This window comes from Amblyomma americanum, chromosome 6, assembly GCF_052857255.1.
Source record: "Amblyomma americanum isolate KBUSLIRL-KWMA chromosome 6, ASM5285725v1, whole genome shotgun sequence".
Lineage (NCBI taxonomy): Eukaryota > Metazoa > Arthropoda > Arachnida > Ixodida > Ixodidae > Amblyomma > Amblyomma americanum.
In genome coordinates this window covers 74579846-74599369 of record NC_135502.1, presented here as the reverse complement: position 1 = coordinate 74599369, position 19524 = coordinate 74579846, and the positions used below count along the sequence as shown (strand labels likewise).

The 19524-nt window shown below is 46.5% G+C and overlaps 1 protein-coding gene across 4 annotated transcripts in view; it reads right to left on the bottom strand.

Annotated features, from left to right (window-relative positions):
- Positions 1-19524, bottom strand: part of LOC144093712 (ubiquitin carboxyl-terminal hydrolase 25-like) — a 90359-nt gene that overhangs the window by 21272 nt on the left and 49563 nt on the right. For all 4 annotated transcript variants that reach the window (XM_077627318.1, XM_077627320.1, XM_077627321.1 and 1 more), the window contains 2 exons: positions 17584-17762; positions 15759-15944 (listed from right to left, as the gene is read on the bottom strand). In XM_077627318.1, coding sequence (XP_077483444.1) covers positions 15759-15944; positions 17584-17762 — 365 coding nt within the window. The remainder of the gene's footprint in view (positions 1-15758; positions 15945-17583; positions 17763-19524) is intronic.

Here is a 19524-nt window from a genome sequence, read left to right as displayed (position 1 = left end):
CATTAAACATTTTTTCCACTTTACACACCTTCCTTCTAAGCAAACAAGGACACCAAAGATGCATAGTTGGATAACTTAGAGACTTATCTCTATCAACTTTTCAGCTGACAACCTGAGTGCTAAAATAAGAAATACCTAAAAATCACTTCTGTTTTTATTATTTCTAGTGTTTATAGAGCAAAATCTCGTAAATTCGAACTTCAAGGGACAGGAAAAAATGTTTGGATTATCTGAAAGTTCGAACTATCGAATGACTCTGAAAAAACAATAACTGCCTGCATCACGCAAAAATTATTTGCTGAAAGATTGGGCAATGGCAGCCCGATTTTATGATAGGAACAGCGCGCCAACAACTGTTTTTCACGTTTCCGTCAATGCATTGTTACATGCATACTATCGGGAGCATCGAAGCAGAACCGCTCCAAAATTGTTAGGGCCGCCCGCATTGCTTCACGGTGCGATGCGGTGGACGAAGTGGCACCGGCGTTCGCGAGGTGGCTTCACCGCACGAACGGGAACGGCACGTGACGAGCGCGTAGTTTCGGCGCACTAAAAGAACGAAACCACGTGGACGAAAGCGAAGGTAAAGGCGCCAAAGTGGCGAGAGAAAAATAAAGAGAAAAGAAAACACCAGAAACGCGCCACGCGCCAATCAGCGTCCGACACGGTGCTCAGCTGGGCTAGGTTCGCTAGCTGGTGCAGGCCGATCGAGCCGCCGACACTACGGGCCAGCGCGAAGCACAGAAGCGAAACCGAAACTATGCGCTCCGACTGCTCTCGGACGCGGGACCGTTCGTCAATGGAGAGCTTCAGCCCACGTACGGTAAACACGATGACGACGCACGGCAACTTCTACCGTACGACAAACGCGGCTAGGCAAGCCTGGCAACGGTAGCAACGGCAACGCGTAACCGTATTTACCGTGCAGCTGTCCGGCTACGCTCTGCCGTCGCGCCGACGCCAGAGGTGCGCGAGCGACTTTGCATCACGGAACTCGGGTTTTGAATAGGCTTATTTCGACGATCTCTTGCCGCGCCGGTCATGCATGCGCGCGGCCTTCCTTAATAATAATAATTGGTTTTTGGGGAAAGGAAATGGCGCAGTATCTGTCTCATATATCGTTGGACACCTGAACCGCGCCGTAAGGGAAGGGATAAAGGAGGGAGTGAAATAAGAAAGGAAGAAGGAGGTGCCGTAGTGGAGGGCTCCGGAATAATTTCGACCACCTGGGGATCTTTAACGTGCACTGACATCGCGCAGCACACGGGCGCCTTAGCGTTCCGCCTCCATAAAAACGCAGCCGCCGCGGTCGGGTTCGAACCTGGGAACTCCGGATCAGTAGTCGAGCGCCCTAACTACCGCGGCCTTCCTTCGGGTGCCCGTTCGAGATAACAGGCGCGAGACCCCTAGCGTCGGAATAGGCGAGCGTCCGACGACTTACATTGGCGTTGGCTGGGAGACTTTACTGTACCTTTATAGAGTAGTTACTTTACTATTGTTAGTACTGCTTTATATTAGTTTTGACTTCAGCTGATGTGACAACAGCAGCACATGCACTATAATGTAGCTCATCTGAAGCTGTCAGCAAAGCAGCCTCATGTAGTTTGCTAGAGCCCCTTCAAAGTAAGGCATGCATTGTAAATCTGGGCATCATCAGCCTGGCTAGGACCACTGCAGGACTAAGGCCTCTCCAATTAACTCTGTCCTATGCTAGCTGTAGCCACCTTATCCCCACAAAATTCATCTCATCTGCCCACCTAACTTTCTGCCACCTCCTGCTACGCTTACCTTCTCTTGGAATCCAGTTGTTACCTTTAATGACCATCGGTTACTTTGCCTCTGCGTTACATGTCCTTCCCAAGCCCATTTCTTCATCCAGATTTAAACTAGGATGTCATTAACCCGCATTTGTTTCTCTGACCCTCTTCCAGTCTCTTAACGTTACACCAATCATTCTCCTTTCCATAGCTGGCTTTGTTGTCTTCAATGTAAGATGAACCCTTTTAATTAACCTCCACGTTTCTCCCCTAAATGTGGGTACCGGTAAGGTACAGCTGTTAAATACTTTTCTCCTGAGGGATACTGGTAAACCGCCGTTCATGATCTGAGAGAACCTGCCAAATGCGCTCCACCCCATTCTTATTCTGGTTATTTCACTCTCATGATCCAGATCTGCGGTCACTACCTGCCTTAAGGAGACATATTCCCTTACCACTTCCTGTGCCTAACTGGGCATTTTGAACCAAAAACAAGCATGCAAACATATTAGTATATCAAATGCACTAGATTGGTTTATGGGGGTTTAACCTCCCAAAGGGACTCAAGCTATGAAGGACGCCATAGTGAAGGGCTTCGGAAATTTTGACCACCTGGGGTTCTTTAACGTGCACTGACATCACACAGTACCTCTAGAATTTCGCCTCCATCAAAATTCGACCACCACAGCCGGGATCGAACCAGTGTCTTTCGGGTCAGCAGCTGAGCGCCATAACCACATGCACTGGTTCCACAAGAAAAACTAAGAAGCACAGCATACACAACTGAGAGGATCACAGCATCTCAGCAGTTTTATTTTAGAAACAAACAAGTATGTCAACAGCAAGCAGTTGTGGCACAAGATACAGATTTTGCTGCCCTTTTCCGCAAATGAAACAATGCTCGATGACTTCTGGAGGCAACTTTACAGATCCTGCAAAGCAAGCAAGCAAGCAAGCCAAGGCCATCTGAAATGAGGCTCAGGAGTGACTGGGCTGATCGCGTAGCTTCCTAAAATTCTCCCAGTATACGTATGTGTGGAAAAGGCAGTCAAAAACGACATCACAAAATGGCCACTGAGACCGTATTCTTACTAAATAATGGACAAAAAGCAAACAAAACAAAACAAATTACATGTAGTGCTGACATCTGTTTTGTGCCTACCTGCATAGCGAACACAGCTGCTGTGAAGCTTTTACTCATAGAACTGGTATGCGGCTGTACAGACAGGCCAACAGTTACTGAGGTCAGGGAAATTAGATAGGAGGAGTACTGCTTTAAATGAGAGATTTTCTTTTTGGTCATACTGCAGACAAAGAGGATACAAACAGAAAACTACAAACCATTGAATAAGGGTTGTACTATACAAAAAGAAAATCAAAATATTCAAATTTACACAATAAACGCTTACTACCTTGAACCAGTAAAAAAAAAAATAAATTTTCAGGCAGATAAAGAACCAAAATTTTCAATGTACTGATTGAGCCTTTTTGCAATTCACTGTCATACATCTGCTATCCAGCCTTAATTAGCAACGCAAACTCCAGTATGCAAGCCAAGCACTTTATTACAAAAAAGTCACGTGCAGCACCTTGGCCACCACCACCTCTGCAGCAAACTATACATCGTTGCTACCCTTGATGACAGGGAAGGGAAGGGAAGAGACGGAGAGGTTCAGAATATACCTACTTCTGACATTTCATCTCTCTCTCTTGGTCTGCCCAGCTATCGTTACCCTCAGAGATGAACCAACTCATCCTGTGCAACGTGCATTCTCCAAGCTTTGAGCCAAATTTTGACATGAAATCAAGACAAGCAGTGACAAATTCAAGTTACCTATAAGATGTGGTGCCATGCGCATAGTTTTTTTTACTCTGCAGCACAAAATCTTTTGCCTATCGATATTTTAAGGTATTTGAAATTGAGTTGATGAGTTAACAGTCAAACCCACTTATACCGACTCCCCTTACAACAAGCACTCGCTTAGTATTAACGAAGATGACATGATTGTCGTGGTGCACACTAAGGCTATGGCAAGTCTTAGAACAAACGTCTGCAGACATGGGACTCTAATACGTAGGCGTCGAAAACTTCCGTGCAGGGGTGAGCTGTGCAGATGCAGTCGTTACCAGAGATGCACGCAACTGTCAAAGCGTTGAAAATTTTGGTATAAAAGCATTGAAAAAGACCTCTTACACAAACACAAGGAAAAGATGAAATATAATTCCACCAGCCATGCAAGCGCAATATCAAACTTTTTGCATGCATCAAGACTACCCATGCCAGACTTGCCTGCTTAGCGGATGACCTTGTGGCTGGGAAAAAGAATGATTCACGGGTTTTCAACACTACCTATCCTCACCTTCAAACACATGACCGCAAGAAAATATTTGCAGTGGGCCATAGAGGGGGACACCTAAGAGCACCTGAATCAGGAAGCAACGCTGTCATCCTGCAGTGGAACCTGTTTTTTCGGTTGCACCAGCTGCAACTTTTCACCACAAGCATCGACCACCGTCTCCATCGAGGCCAGATTAAATGTTACAGGCTGAAAAGAATGTGCGCCTACATCATGATGATGATTATGGATTTTTATGGCGCAAGGGCATCTATGGCCGAAGAGCACCATGGCACAAGGTATTTTCGATTTCTCAAGGTGGGGACAAAGACCCATTTGCCAAGCATTTCACCTTAAATAGGCCGAGCACCAGATCAGGGGAAAGCTTGTACCCATTGTATCACTGGTGGTTACCCGGCGGCACTGGGCATCGAACCCCGCAACTCCCACATTCGAGGCGGATTCGAGGCAATTCCCGCCTACATCATCAAATATGCATGCTTGCAATGTAGGCATTTGCTACTCACAGCCACTTTCTTTGCCATCCACCACACAGCCTGCTCGCTGCATCCGACAAAGGCACTTTCCCTTGCACTGTACCTGTGCTGGGCTCACCACGTGTCACTCTCTCTTAAGACCAAAATTTAACTCTCGTTAAGACTAAGCGTGGGCAGACTTTAAAGGTATACAAGGCGCTTTTCGAATCTGCTTTCTAGGGTTCTGAAGTAGACTTGTCGTCGATAACGTCCCTGAAGTTATTTTTTCGATTGTGGCCAAAAAAAATGGTGCAATAACCAATTGTAAGCGTGGTGTTCAAATCTCCCGCGTACCGTACAAGCACAGGAGAGCAGAACAGTGGAAAGAGAAACCTCGTTCATGTCGGCCAACATGACATCACACAAGGAAGCCGGGGGACAATTCAACGCACCAGAGTGAACTTTCAGTGAGAGTTTTTCTCATGCTGCGCACGTTGTTCCTCGTGTTGCGTGTGTTGTGACGTACAAAACATGTCAGCTGAGTTTGAGCACCAGGTTGAACAAGAGGTACTGCTCTGCGTTTGGGTGCACAAGCAACTAAAGCCATGACTGTGTCGTCTTCCAATGTTTTCCGTAAAAGCTCATAGCACAGACGGTCACTGCTATGAAGAGGGAGAATTTCAAGCCACCCAAAGCAAGCGTACTCTCCTCGAAGCACTTTCGTTCGAGCGGCTGCATGCAGAGCTTGTCCCTAATCTGACCTCTAGAGATTGCTATCAAAAAGGCGCGGCTCATCCACGACACAGTTCCTTTGATTTTTCTCGTGTATGAGATATGTGTCACCATTGACAAGGAGCACTTTTGCTAAAGGAAGAAACATACTCATGGAGCCCCTACAGAAGCTTTATAGAGGCTCAGCCATGTGTCGCTCTCCATCACAGACACAGCCCCAGACCTGGGGCATGCTCAGCAAGGTTCGATCCGACGTGTCCAAGCAAGCATCGAAGCTATTCATATGCGGCATCTCATTTTTCCACCCTTTGCTGCCTTTTCACTATAATCGTAGCTACACGATTAAAATGAAAATCGTTCGAGAGAAATCTGTCTGGTTTGGGATGCAAATTTAAAAGAGAAATGAACGCCAACCAAGTTCTTGTAAGAAAACACGATGTTTAGAAACCTTACCCTGTTTCTTTGTCAAAGTATGACGCGGGCAAGTTGCCGCTTGGTTTTTAAACACACATGAAGTTGACCATCAGGTCCCTTAACACTGTGGATCTGGGAAGAGGAAAGAGCTCCAAGGGAGCGATTGATATTTCCCAGCGTCTGCTGAACGTGGCATGACTGAAGCAGCAGCCTTGTGCTTGGTCTCCAGCACAATAGTTCCGTCAAATTCTATCCTGTGGTCATATGCCTCGCAGTACTCGGCCACTGTGCTTCACTCACTTTGACGTCAGCTTTGTGCTGCTTCGTTCTTTATGTGAAATATTTTGTTGCCCCAACACACCACGCCACACTCGGAGCAGGGTATTTTGTACACAAACCCTGGGCCTTTTCTTTAGGATGACGGTCTTTCAGGCAAGGCAGGAAACGTCCGGTGGTGCTAATCGGCTTAAGTATTTTTCGCACCTTCCTTTCTAAGACTATGAGCCAAGGTAGTGCTGGCACTTTACGAGTCTTTCACGCTGGCGTATGCTTGGGCTAGGTGCAGAATTGTTTTGGTCACATATTTTTTGGTTTCAGGTGATACTTGGAATGAACCAACTGTAGCATACTTTTCTTTGGAGGTCAGCGAAAAAATAGTTGCCATAATCACTTTTAAAACGCCTGGGAAAGCTGTGATCCACACTCAACATAGCGCCGTATCCATATTGGCAGCTTCTCTGGTCCTCAACTTGTCGTCATGACCTCTTGACCAATCACAGGTGGCGGCACGCCCCATGGTATGCCCCGTGGCGTCGGCCACATATTTATGCTAAAAAAGACAATTCGCGCTTGTTTTGGCCTAATTTGAGTTCGATATTCGAGTTTGCAGCATGAAAAACTGTAGGACGCCACTGCCAGCCTGATTTTCACAAAAAGTGCTTCAGTGTCCCGTTAACACAATTTAAGCACATCTGCACACAACACTGGTATGCTCTTCACTGGAAGGCTGCCGTCGGTTGCCGCTCAGCAAAGACCCTGCCGTGACAAAAACTAAGTGCCGCAGGTGCAGCAATGACGATGTTTAGAGGTACAAATTTTACAACTGGCTGGCATATGCACCATAATTAGAAGTGACCTCTGATACATGCTAGGCCAAAATGACGGCCTGTGGGTGACAACTGGTACATTGATCGCACTGCTTGCGTTGCTTTCTAGCAGAGGTACAAACTGGTAGCCATGCGAAAATACAACCACCTGTGAAAAAAAACTTTGCTTGACCTACGGAGACGCCTGCATATAGCATTAAAAAGCGCACCACAAAATTCTGCCTTAGTTGTGTCTCGTCCAATAATGCAACACTGGAATAAAGTGAATGAATTGGCACGCGACAGTCATAATCATTATAAGTGGGCTCAGCTGTATCATAGCATTTCCCGTCCCCAACTGTATTACAAAGACTAATAGGGCACTGTAGCAAAGTCCACCAGCATGCACTGAATACAAAAAAAAAAAAAATGTCATTACACTTCAGTGTTGCTTTCACCCGCTTCCAGGTTTTGAGCAACTGCTGCTGCCCAACCTTTTACTACAGGTGAACAAACAAAACGTTTCTGCTTCTTGCACACAGTATCTCAAACACCGGAGAGTGCAAAAATCAGTGCATTTCTGCATGTGTAGCTGGAATCTCTAGTTCTTCACACTTAAATGGAAATGGACGGCTTGTCAACATGCTGAGCGCAGTTTCTCTCTTTCTCTGAGCAGGCACCAAGGGCATAATACATTAGCAGTTTTCTGCACTAAAGAGACTTGTAAATGCAGGACTTTAAGAAAGCTTTGCTTAGTATTCAATTAAGGCTGAGATAATTTTGCGAGCACCTAACTTTCGTACTAAAAAGACAGTGGACCTATCTTTGTAACTAGTTTTAGCAGCACAATTCTTTGCAAGTGGGTCATTTCACGCCAAACGTCCCAGACGTTGCGCTCGACCATCTCCAATTTGTTAAAGACATTCATGGAAACTTATCCTAATGTGCCTAATCAAAGCCTGAAATATTTTTTCCGAAAAAAAAATTTATTCGTGAGGTGAGGGCAGTTTGAATATTAAAAAAGGTAAGAAACGAGGCACTGCTCAATAATTAATAAAAAATTCAAATTTTTAGAAAACACTTCACAATTTTTTTTATTGACATTTGCACAGATTCTGGCTTTCGATATAATTCAAAGCATGCAGCTTTATACGGCATAAATATTTTTTTAAAAATCGAAAAGTAAGAAATTTACCATTTTTGTTGTTTTTTGTTCTAAATATCAACTTGCTCTCAGAAATTCGGAAATAGCCGTTTTGTTTCTCGATGCCTAGTACCTATAACAAATGTTACAGGTTATGAAACTGCGTACATCGAGGTAAAAAAAATATACTAAAGTTGCAAAAAGTGCGTTTTGAGCCAAGAACACTTGTTAATGTCACCCTGAGGCGGTCCAAGTAAACATACAAACTAATGCGGTTGCGTAGAACAGTTTATTGCCTTTCATTTCTGAAATGTTTTATCGTGGTAATTTTTGTTTAAAGCGAGAAGAGAATTTTTGAAGTGGAGCTCTTGTGCCACAAGTTGGGTCTTAACGCCCCTTCACCGCAGAGCACGACACTGCCGACACTGTGGCCAGACGAAATGTAGAGTTCTCGTTCTTAAGTGAGGTTTGCACTGCAGGCAAGCATGGGAACGCTGAGTAGTCAAACAGGTATTCATGGGAAAAGATTTTCTTAAAGCTGCCGGGGCGGCACATGCCCAAGTGTTCGTTGCAGTTGCAGTTCTGTCGCAGGTGAAAAACTTTCTAATGCTCAAAAAGAGTTTGGGAGTTGGAAGGCCCCGCTACATAGTCTGTATTCTAAGTCTTGGACATTGCACGACAAGGCCCCATGTTGCGCCAGCTTTACCAGAGCCCTTTGGCACTCCAGTGTGGATCAGTTGAGGAGGGAAGTCTCCCATGCCTATCAGGTAGGGGTAGGGGACGGGGAAGGTGAGGATTCTGAGTACATGCCCACACCATGTGAAAGATATCACAGATCTCTCCACAGTGCAGGCAATGCCCATCTATGTTGGGATCAAAGTGTGACTACAGCAGTACAGAGAAGAGTTCCTGTCTTCAGGCGCCGTAAAGTTCACTCCTCCGCCTTACTCAGCCCCTTGGCAGGGGCCAGATAGAGACGGTGGCTGTGGCAATAATGAATTAAAATTTTGCGGAACCGCACAAGCGGTTGATGAGCTTCTGAGCCAGGAGAGCTACGATGAGAAGCCCGGTGTGTAAGCGCTCGGGCGGCCTCATCAGCGACCTCATTGCCTCATAGACTGGTGGCCAGGAGCCCAGATTATGTTTGTCTAAGTTGGATTGGCGGCAGCCCGTCTTAGACTTTGGGAGGCAAGAGGTGACATTTCCCGTGTTAAATAGCGTTCACAAGCCCGGCGAGAGTCTGTGATAACTGTTCTCAATTTTAAATCCGCGGCAGCGAGAGCTATTGCAACTTCCTCCACTCACATTGAATTTGAGGCCCGAAAGGATAGCCCATCGATATTCATTCCCCGGTGGACTACAGCAGCCAAGTGGAATCCCGTGGGTGACGTCCCTGAGTTGTCCACGCAGTAGATGCCCTTTTTAGATCCATACTGCCTCTCAAGTGCGCGAGCCCACGCTTGTAGTCTCCCTTCGTGTGAAGTCGTGTCCATGTTACGCGGGAGCGGTGCGACCCAGAGCATACAGCGCCACAGCACTGGGATGTTATCCGTCCCCTCTGGTATGCATATGTATTGGATATGTAAGCGGTCTAGCAGGCAGCACCCAGGAGCCGTTATGAGAGCCGCATATATTGGTTCATGAGGTGGACTTCCCTCAATTCCTGACAGGAGTTTAGCACCCTCAACGTCTTCAGTTCGGCGTTGGAGGTAGGCACTGGGAAAGTCCAGTGCTCGCTTTGTCGCCATCCTGATGATGGCGTCAATGCGCTCGTCTTGCTGCTTGGTGGTGCGAAAGTATGGCATGGCATAGAGGATCCGGCTGGTCACAAAGGCATGGGCAAGCCGCTGCACGTCCCTGCTCCGCTGACCACACCGCTTGTTGGAAACGCGGTGGATCATGCGCCCTACCTGTTCACCTATGCGCTTAAGTTTTGATATAGTAGAGTTCGGCCTAAGCCTGTTATTGATGAACAGACCCAGGATCCAGAGCTCTGCCACTTCTCTGATGGGACCACCTGACAGAATGATGTGTAGAGACGTGTTGTCCTTGCAATTTGCCCTGACATGAAGAAGCTCTGATTTTGCGGCAGCACATTGGAGGCCACAGTCGGCAGCATACGCATCGACTATGGAGATTGCCTGCTGAAGGTGGTCCTCCATCTCCCCAAGGCTCCCCTCGGTGGTCCAGATTGTAATATCGTCTGCGTAGAGCACATTTTATGCCCTGCACCTGAGCCAGTTGGCCAGGGAGGTGCATCATGGCGATGTCGAAAAAGAGCGGTGATAACACCACCCACTGTGGTGTACCCCATGTACCCATGTTGTCAGCGCCATGACAGGCGTAAGCACCAGCATAAGAACTTGTGAGACACCGATCTGGAAATGACCAGAACGATCCGGTGCTGAAACAATTTGCGACGCAGCAGCACCACGTGGTACCTGACCCTTGTGGCCGTCAGAGGCTCATGACCGGTTCCCGACACGATGTCTTGTTTGTATTTGATTTAATCACTGCAATTTCTGCCTTAACCCTCCAGCGACAACTCTAGACGAGCCACTATGCTGGCGAAGCACCTACGCAAAAGTGGGCCGCGTTACATCCAGCACGTCGTGTTACTCGCCGCAGCGGTGTGCACCTCGCACCTTCATGTGCGCTCAGGGGCATGTGCTCTCCGCGATCTTATTCGGATACAAATAAGGCACTTGTAATACGCCTGCCATGCAAGCTGGTCATCCCTCGTAGTGGTCCATCCGAGACACCCTTGTTTTTCTTCTCTTGGCAGCCCCGCATCGAAGCGAGTCTGTTCGAACTTCGAAAGCGATCTCGTTTATTGCATACCATCTGCCGAATGGCATGCAATATAAGTGTTGTGCCATGACAGGTGCTGTGTTCTGCAGTGAAGAGGCGTTAAGGGGGGACATGGTGCAAAAAACCACAATTTTGGGCCAAAAAGTCCATTTTTGGATTATCCTCGTTTTCGATTCCCGGACTAATAAAGAAGCTCTCGGCAAAATCTTATTCACGGGCGTGCTCTAGAAACGCAGAAATTCTCGTTTATTGAAAGGTCGGCGGCGCTCGCGTGTTGTTCCGGGTCGAGAAAAATGGCCCGCAATCGCCATTTTCAAAGTGCGCGCGCAGAGGCCTAGCGAGCAGCGAGTACCCTTGGGAGAAGCGTCGTTTCTTCCTCTTTCCAGCGAGCGCAAGCGCTTCCGTCGAGAGTAGAGCAAAACGTCAGCAAAGTTAAAAAAAGCAAACGCAAAAATCTGAAAACAGCAAGCCCTGATTGGTTCCATCGCCGGGGACTGAAGAATCTTACTCAAGCCCTGATGATGAGGATGTGCTGACTGCCTTTGAAAGGAAGGCCGCGCTCCTTCAAGAATGCGACGACTGCGACGGCTCAACTGAACGTGCGACGCCCGACGTCAGCGGTGGGCCCCAAGTGCCGACTGGCTACCGTTTTGTCGATGTAGCAGCGGTAAGAACAATGATCGGCATGCTGTTGTGTCCCATGTGCAGCGAACAGTCGCACTTGATTTAACAAAAAGTGGTGCAGGCGCGAACTTTCAGTTTGTTGTTTTGTGCAGTGGGTACGGAAACATCGTCCGAGTCCCGCATTCTCCCATCGTGGGATCGAGCCGTCAGCCGGAGCTGCCCGTGCGTCTCGCACTGGCTGCCCGGAACTGCGGAATTAACTTCATGAAGTTGAAGAATTTGTTCACGAGCATGAATAGTCAGCCACCAATGCATCTGAAGACCTACCAGCTGCTAGGAGAAAAGATACACAACGCCGTGATGGATGCTGCGCGCGACGCCATGCACGATGCGGCGCAGGCCGTTAGGAAAAAAAAGGCAGCCCAAGACGATGAGTTGCTCGATGTTTGTGTCAGCTACGACGGAACCTGGCACAAACGAGGCCACACTTCCCACTTTGGGCTTGGTGCTGCGATTGAAGTGGACTCTGGCCTCGTGCTCGACTTTTCTGTCCAGAGTAACTACTGCCATGCGTGCAGCTTGGGACCCAAGCCTGGTGATGCGAGTCATGAAGGATGGGCCGAGGCACACAAGGAACTCTGTCAGAAAAACTTTTCTGGCTCTTCAAATGCCATGGAGGTGGAGGCTGCTGGCATTGTATTCAGCAGGTCCAAAGTGCTGCACAACATGCAATATACAACAGTGCTAAGTGATGGAGACAGTAAGGCTTTTTTCCAAGTGTCCAAGCTTGGTCTCTATGATAAAGAAATAATCAAAGAAGACTGTGTAAATCATGTCGCCGAACGTGTGTTTGCTGGAATTGAAAAGCTCAAGAAGGAGAAGAGGGGCCTGGGAGGCAAAGGAAAACTCACAAAGGTCATTTCCAAGAAACTGACGGCATACTATGCATCTGCATTGAAAGAAAATGCTACCGACGTGAAGAAGATGCAGAAAGGGGTTATGGCCACCTTTTTCATTTTTACTCTACTGATGATAAGCCACTGCATTTTGCCTGCCAACATGGCGAGGACTCCTGGTGACATTACAACAGGCACCAGGCCTTGCTTGCTGCGGGCAAGCCGTCAGTGGATCGCGCGCACCGCCCAGCATTGAGCAGGGACATCGCTAAGGAGCTTGTGCCCCTGTATAACAGGCTGGCCAAAGCAGACCTACTTGCGCACTGCTCGCGCATGCAGACTCAGAATGCCAATGAGTCGTTCAACTCGTTGGTGTGGGAGCGGTGTCCAATGACAGAGTTTGCATCTCTCAGAACCATCGAGACAGCTGCAGCACTAGCTGTTCTAAACTTTAATGAAGGACCAATGGGACTGAAAAGAGTCTTAGACAAGTTAGACATTACCTGTGGCACACACACTACCAACGTCATCGAGGAGAACACCAAATTGTGCGTGGTGCGGGCACGAGCAAGAGCACTTCAGAGCTCTAAGGTGGCCAGAAAAAAGCGCGAACTTGAAGTTACTGCTGCTGAGCAGCATAGAGTTAAAGAAGAGGGACCTACATATGCTGCTGGAGGGTTTTCCTGAACATAAGTGGTTTGGAATTACAGTGGGGTGATTTTCAATATTTTAATCCATTTTTCTCGTTTCCCGTTTTTTCAGTGAACTGCCAGCTTAGGAAAACTATAGTACCAGTATTACTTGATAATATTAATATTGTAGCAAACTTTCTGCAGTGAAATTTTGTGAGGAACACAACTGTGTGCTCAATTTGCCTATTTTTTTCTTTTTTTTTTATGCCAAGAAACCTAGTTTGAAAGAAGTGGCGGAGATGAAAAATTTTTTTATAAGGCACCATTCTTTTGAAATAAAGCAAAATTAAGCAAAGTAATTCTACAGTTGTGTGCTCTGGTCATTCCTGAAGCCACATAACGGAAAAAATTTGGAAGATTACACTTAATTTCCAAACGATAGTTTTCCTAAGCAAGCATAGTCATCCTTGTCATAGAGGTTGCATAACTTGCTTCATATTGATGCAGATTGCTGGTCACTGGCCAAAGTCAAAAGATGAAAAGACGTTTCGGGAGCACTACGGCTCCCTTGTTCACTATGAAGCAATCGGCGCACGGATTCGTCCTTTTGTAGCACCCAGCAGCGTTTTTAATGATTTAGGAGCACTACGGCTCCCTTGTTCACTATGAAGCAATCGGCGCACGGATTCGTCCTTTTGTAGCACCCAGCAGCGTTTTTAATGATTTAGCATTCGTCCTTTTGTAGCACCCAGCAGCGTTTTTAATGATTTAGCATGCTAAATCATTAAAAAAGGACGAATCCGTGCGCCGATTGCTTCATAGTGAACAAGGGAGCCGTAGTGCTCCTAAATCATTAAAAACGCTGCTGGGTGCTACAAAAGGACGAATCCGTGCGCCGATTGCTTCATAGTGAACAAGGGAGCCGTAGTGCTCCCGAAACGTCTTTTCATCTTTTGACTTTGGCCAGTGACCAGCAATCTGCATCAACATGATTCCTGACCAGACGGTATGCCGTCAAACCCTCGACTACAACTTGCTTCATACTTATTCCAGAGTAATGAAATTTGGGACAGATGGTCCCAGCAGTAATATAAACCAGCCCTGCAAGTTTCAGTTAAATCGAGCAAGCGGTTCAAAATTTCACTCATTAGGGTAGTGTCCCCCCTTAAGAGACGACGCAACTGGCGGCGCGAGAGCTCGACTTCAAAAATTCTTTTCTGACTTTAAACAAAAATTACCCTCGATAAAAATTCCAGAAATGAAAGGCAATAAACTTTTCTATGCAGCTCGCTATTGTTTGAATTTTTACTTGGACCATCTCAGTGTGAAATTAACGAGTGTTTTTGGCTCAAAGCGCAGTTTCTGCAACTTTAGTATTTTTTTTTTTACTTCGATGTACACAGTTTCATCACCTGTAACATTTGTTATAGGTACTAGACATCTAAAGAAACAAAACGGCTATTTCTGAATTTCAAAGTGCAAGTTGATATTTAAAACAAAACGACAAAAATGGTACATTTTCATACTTTTTTATTTCTTTAAATATTTATGCCGTATAAAGCAGCATGCTCCGAATTACATCGAAAGCCAGAATCTGTGCAAATGTCAATGAAAAAATTGTGAAGTGTTTTCTAAAAATTAGAATTTTTTGTTAATTATTGAGCAGTGCCTGGTTTCTTGCCTTTTCTAAATACAAATCGAAGTCCCCTCAAAAATAAATTTTTTTCGGAAAATATATTTGCAGCTTTGATTACGCACATTACGATAAGTTTCCATGAATTTTTTTGAACAAACTGGAGATGTTCGAGCGCAATGTCTGGGACGTTTGGCATGGAATGACCCAAGTATGAAACTAACCAGTTAAGGTTTTCGCCATATTCATCGAAAAGGCTACAAATGAAAGGAGACAGCTTTCAGACCTACATACAGCAGAATCCCGATAAGAATCCCACGAGGTGGCAAAAAAGATTCGTACCATTCGAAATTTCTTATCCAAAATGGACAAAATCAGTATTCAAGCAGATCTGTTTACGGTTGGCCGTACTTATACATGGCCGTGTGGCAGCAGTTTACTACTTGCTCCACGTACAGCATGACTAGCAATCGCGGAGTCTGCAACATGCCTGCCACATGCCTCCACTCACTGCTCGCAGTGTGTACAGCGCGACTAGTGACCGCGGAGTTGGCGAGGTGCAGATCACGCTCTGCCGCCCACTGCTTGCAGTGTGGACAGTGGGACCAGTGATCGTGGAGTTGGCGATGTGCAAGTCACACGGCGCCGCTCACTTCTTGCAGTGTGTTCAGTGTGACCAGTGATAGCGGAGTTGGCAACCGCGGTGCCGCTCACTGCTTGCAGTGTGTACAGCATCACTAGTGATCGCGGAGTCGGCGATGTGCGGGTCACGCGGCACCACTCACTGCTTGCAGTGTGTACAGCGCGAATAGCGATCGAGGCATTGGTTATACAAGAGCACCACTTTGTGCTTGAGGGTGCAGCCATGGCTCGCTCGTTTGTATCCTCCGTACTGACGTGGGAGAGTGTTCGGAACATACAAAATTTTATACATTGCATATAATGCACACCGGCCGCAAAATTTATGAATTAGTATCATCCTGAAATTCGTATCATCTAGATTCCACTGTATTTGGCTCACGAGAGCATGAGTATGCTGCACTTTTAAAAGCTGTCACCTCGCAGCCGTAGCTTCACAGAAAATCATCTCCAGGTATAAAAATAACCGAAGAAGTTTTGCAGTCACATCGCCCATGAAAAGACCAGAGAACTGAATGGCCAAGTGAGAGGGTGAGTGAGACGGTGAATGAGCGAGTGAACAAAAATCGATGAGCTGACCTGGTCGAGTGCCTTGGACAGCGCCCCCCGCGGCCCTTCAGAGCCCAGCACCGAGCCCAGCTGACCTAGTCGGCACTGGGTATAGCTCTGGGCCAGCTGGGCATGCTCCTGCTGAAGTTGAGCCCACGAGGGGCTTGGATTGATGGTGCCAATGCCAATTTCGTGCTCCACATACACAGGCCGCTCCTGCAAATGACGGTACCCCGCAAAACGAGAGGTTGCACCACTTGCACAACAGCACTAGCCGCCAGCAGTACCAAGGGACAAGGTCATCAACACAAAAGGGCTGCAGTTGCACGAAAATGTTGTACATTAGCCAGGCAGGCAGAAGCAAAGGTACTGAAAAAAAAAAAATTTATTCCCCTCCTAAGGCCGCTTTTATAAGCAATCACTTTCAGTGCTCGCTAGTTGGCTGGAGAACCAGGACTGGATGCAGTGAAAAACAAAAAACAAAAAAAAAACACCCATGGCCATGAAAACTTCATGCCAACATCAATTTGGCATCACACAGCTGTATGTTGCACAACTCATTTTCAAAAAGTGAAAAGGCCACCCTTCAACAAGGACAGGTACAGTCTAGCATGATTTGAAGTTTATCGTGTTTGTTCTGGCTAAAACTGACCAAGGAATTTTTCTGGCATGACAATCACCTAGTCCGAAGGAGAGACGCATCCTTCAGATTTTCAATACCTGAATGAATTTTTTCTTCATATTAGAATTTGAAAATTTCAATATTTGCACGCCCCAATATTTCACTTTTACATATGTATAGCCTAGCACGGCACCTAACAACTGCAGTAAGGAGTAACTGCTAGCATCAACGAATTTTGAAGCGAAAGCTTCGCTATGCTAGGTAAAGCCAATTTCATCGTGCGTTGCCGGTTGACCTACAAGTGAGCCAGAGGCCAAATGTGGCTTTGGGATTTCCCATTTTCGGTCCACCATGGTGTCGCACCACTTGACCTTTGACCTTTTGATGCACCAGTAGAGGGCGGTAGAATAGGCTGCAGCACTCACTAGGTGACCAACCTCTCATGATCAACCATTAATTTAACTGCCATCTGCCAGGATGGCAGAGTGGGCGCTCTGCCTATCCAGTGTGCAGAACACACTCAATGTTACAGACACCAAGCCGCATCTACTTTCCAAATACACCACAGCTTTCACTCTCTAACCAGGTACAGCAGTAGTTAAAACGCAGCTAATTTTTTTGCTGGCACATTTGGTTCAGTGCAGTGGCCTGGTGTGTTCAACTGCTGCAGAAAAGTTCAGCTGCGAATGCCACATACAAACTTTTCTACGCATGTCAGATTCACTGCAGTTGCAATTTGAGTGCCACCCTTGAGGACTAACGCAAAAGCACTTGCCAAACCACAAGTGCTTTTACATTAGTCCTCAAGAACGGAGAACACATTTAGATGTCAGAAGAACAATATGATACGATAGGGATGACTTTATTAAAATGCCGGCAACTGACCGTTTAACGCATAAAACAGACAGATGGGACAATGCTCTCTCTTGGCATGCCAGGCATTAAAAAAAAGATGCACCCATGATGCATATTATGACAGTGGTGGTGAAATGTGCCATTTAAAGTTATGGAGCTGCATGCAGGCTATATGAAAGGAGCTGCACTGGAGCTCAACCGCCTGAAGCTCTTTAACATGCACGGCACCCCACAGCACAAGCATTTTGCCTTAATTGAAGCTCTGCCACTATGGATGAGAGATTTGATCCTGAGACCTTGAGCTCAGCAGGTAATAGCCACCATGCTGGGTATGAAAAGAGGAAACAGCTGCAGCAAGGGGGATAGAGCTAAGCTCACCTGCATCTGTGGCTGAACAGGTGTCACCACGATGTCGTTGCCACCTGCGGCAGCATCCACAGCTGCCCTCTCTTGATGCTTGAGGTCCCACTGCTCAAGCTCTTTGTGAAAGGCGGTGTTGTCAGCTTCCACGTACCTGGCTAGATCGGGCGGCAGTTGCAGCTCCGAATCCTTAGCACCTGCACAACACAACAACAAAAGATCAATTTCACCAGGCTTCTGTAAGCTGCTACTGACGCAACCCCCCCCCCCCCCCCCCCCCCCTTTTGTTGAGTCACATTGGTGGACAATGAGGGGTAAAAATACATATGGAGGCACTCTGCATCCCAGGTTACACATTATCTACTATTTTTTCCTGCACTCTTGCAAGTGGGTATGAAATGAGATTTACTCAGAGTACTGTGCCACAGTGTGTGTGTGTGTGCAGTAGCACGAGCAAAGAAAACTATGCTCAGGCGAGATGCAATCAAAATTACAGGTGTCAAGGCCCCAACACAAACCCCATGCATTCACAGTGAGCATGATGAAATAAGCCTACTGTTGAGGCCAGACGAGAATCTTTGTTACAGCCCGGCAGAAGCAGGTGGTGCCCAACCAGGCCGTGTACGCGCTAGCTGCCTCTGTTACGCAGGACTGTCAGGCGGTCACATGAAACGGAACACAGACTTGACTTGCATACAAACAGTTGAACTCAATGATAACAAAAGCCCAAACTAGATAAAGAAATCCAGTTGGCAGAGCGCCTATAAGGTTTTGTATGTTTCATCTATCTCTCTCCGCAACAAGTTGGTTTGTTCTGCAGTGGCTTTTGTGTGCCTGCTACTTGCTACCTTCATTGATTTATCTTTATTGCACCAAGCGCCTGTACACACATTGTAACCACACCTGCCTTGGCTATTAAAAGGCATCCGGCAGTATTGCATATATAAATAAAATAAAAGCCTACAGAGTGCAATCCAGTTTCCATCCCATGCGAGCCAGAGTACTATAAAAGAGTAAAGCAGAACACTGTTGATACACTTTGCATAAGACCACAGGAAGAATACTTAGATCATATGTTTTCCGGTTTACACTTGTTAACGGGAAAAAATTGACCAAAGTACTGGTTCGAACCCGACCGCGGCGGCTGCATTTTTATGGAGCCAAAATGCTAAGGCGCCCGTGTGCTGTGCGATGTCAGTGCAGTTTAAAGATCCCCAGGTGGTCGAAATTATTCCGGAGCCCTCCACTGCGGCACCTCTGTATTGCTTTCTTCTTTCACTCCCTCCTTTATCCCTTCCCTTATGGTGCTATATGAGACGGATACTGCGCCATTTCCTTTCCCCAAAAACAAATTATAGTACTGCTAAGCACTTCACTGGATAATGAGAGCTTTGGATTGCAGTTAGTAAAGGCCTGTCCGGCCTGAAATTGTCAGTACAGTGCTAAATAAATAATAAAAAATAAGCAGAGGGTTAACTTCCTTGAATCACACAGGGTGATAACTACAGCTGTTACTTAAGCAGCTTGAAGCAATCACTCCAGACTGCTGGTGGGACCTCACAAAAGCCAACCGTGAGAATGCTAAGATAAGGCATCCATTTCCATTCTTGGCCTGAACACACTATGAAGCACCATGCAATGAATGTCCTGCTAACTGCCAGTCAATGAGGGAACCAAACCTCAAGCACTTCTCTCTGAAAATGTTGTCTCCAAAGGTCACAAGATTAGCATTGTACATGTCAGCTTTTTTCAGACTTTTATAGCCACTTTCATATCTCCACTCTCTCCTTAGTTTCGTGACCACAGTTTTTCCTCTGGGGAATTTCACCCAGATCATCTCCACGACATCATTTTTAATGCTTATCAAAAATGAATGTCATGGGGAACCAAACACAATAGCAGACTTGCAGTGGTTGATTTAGGCCCAAGACTGTTTCAGCTCATAATGTGAGCATGTCC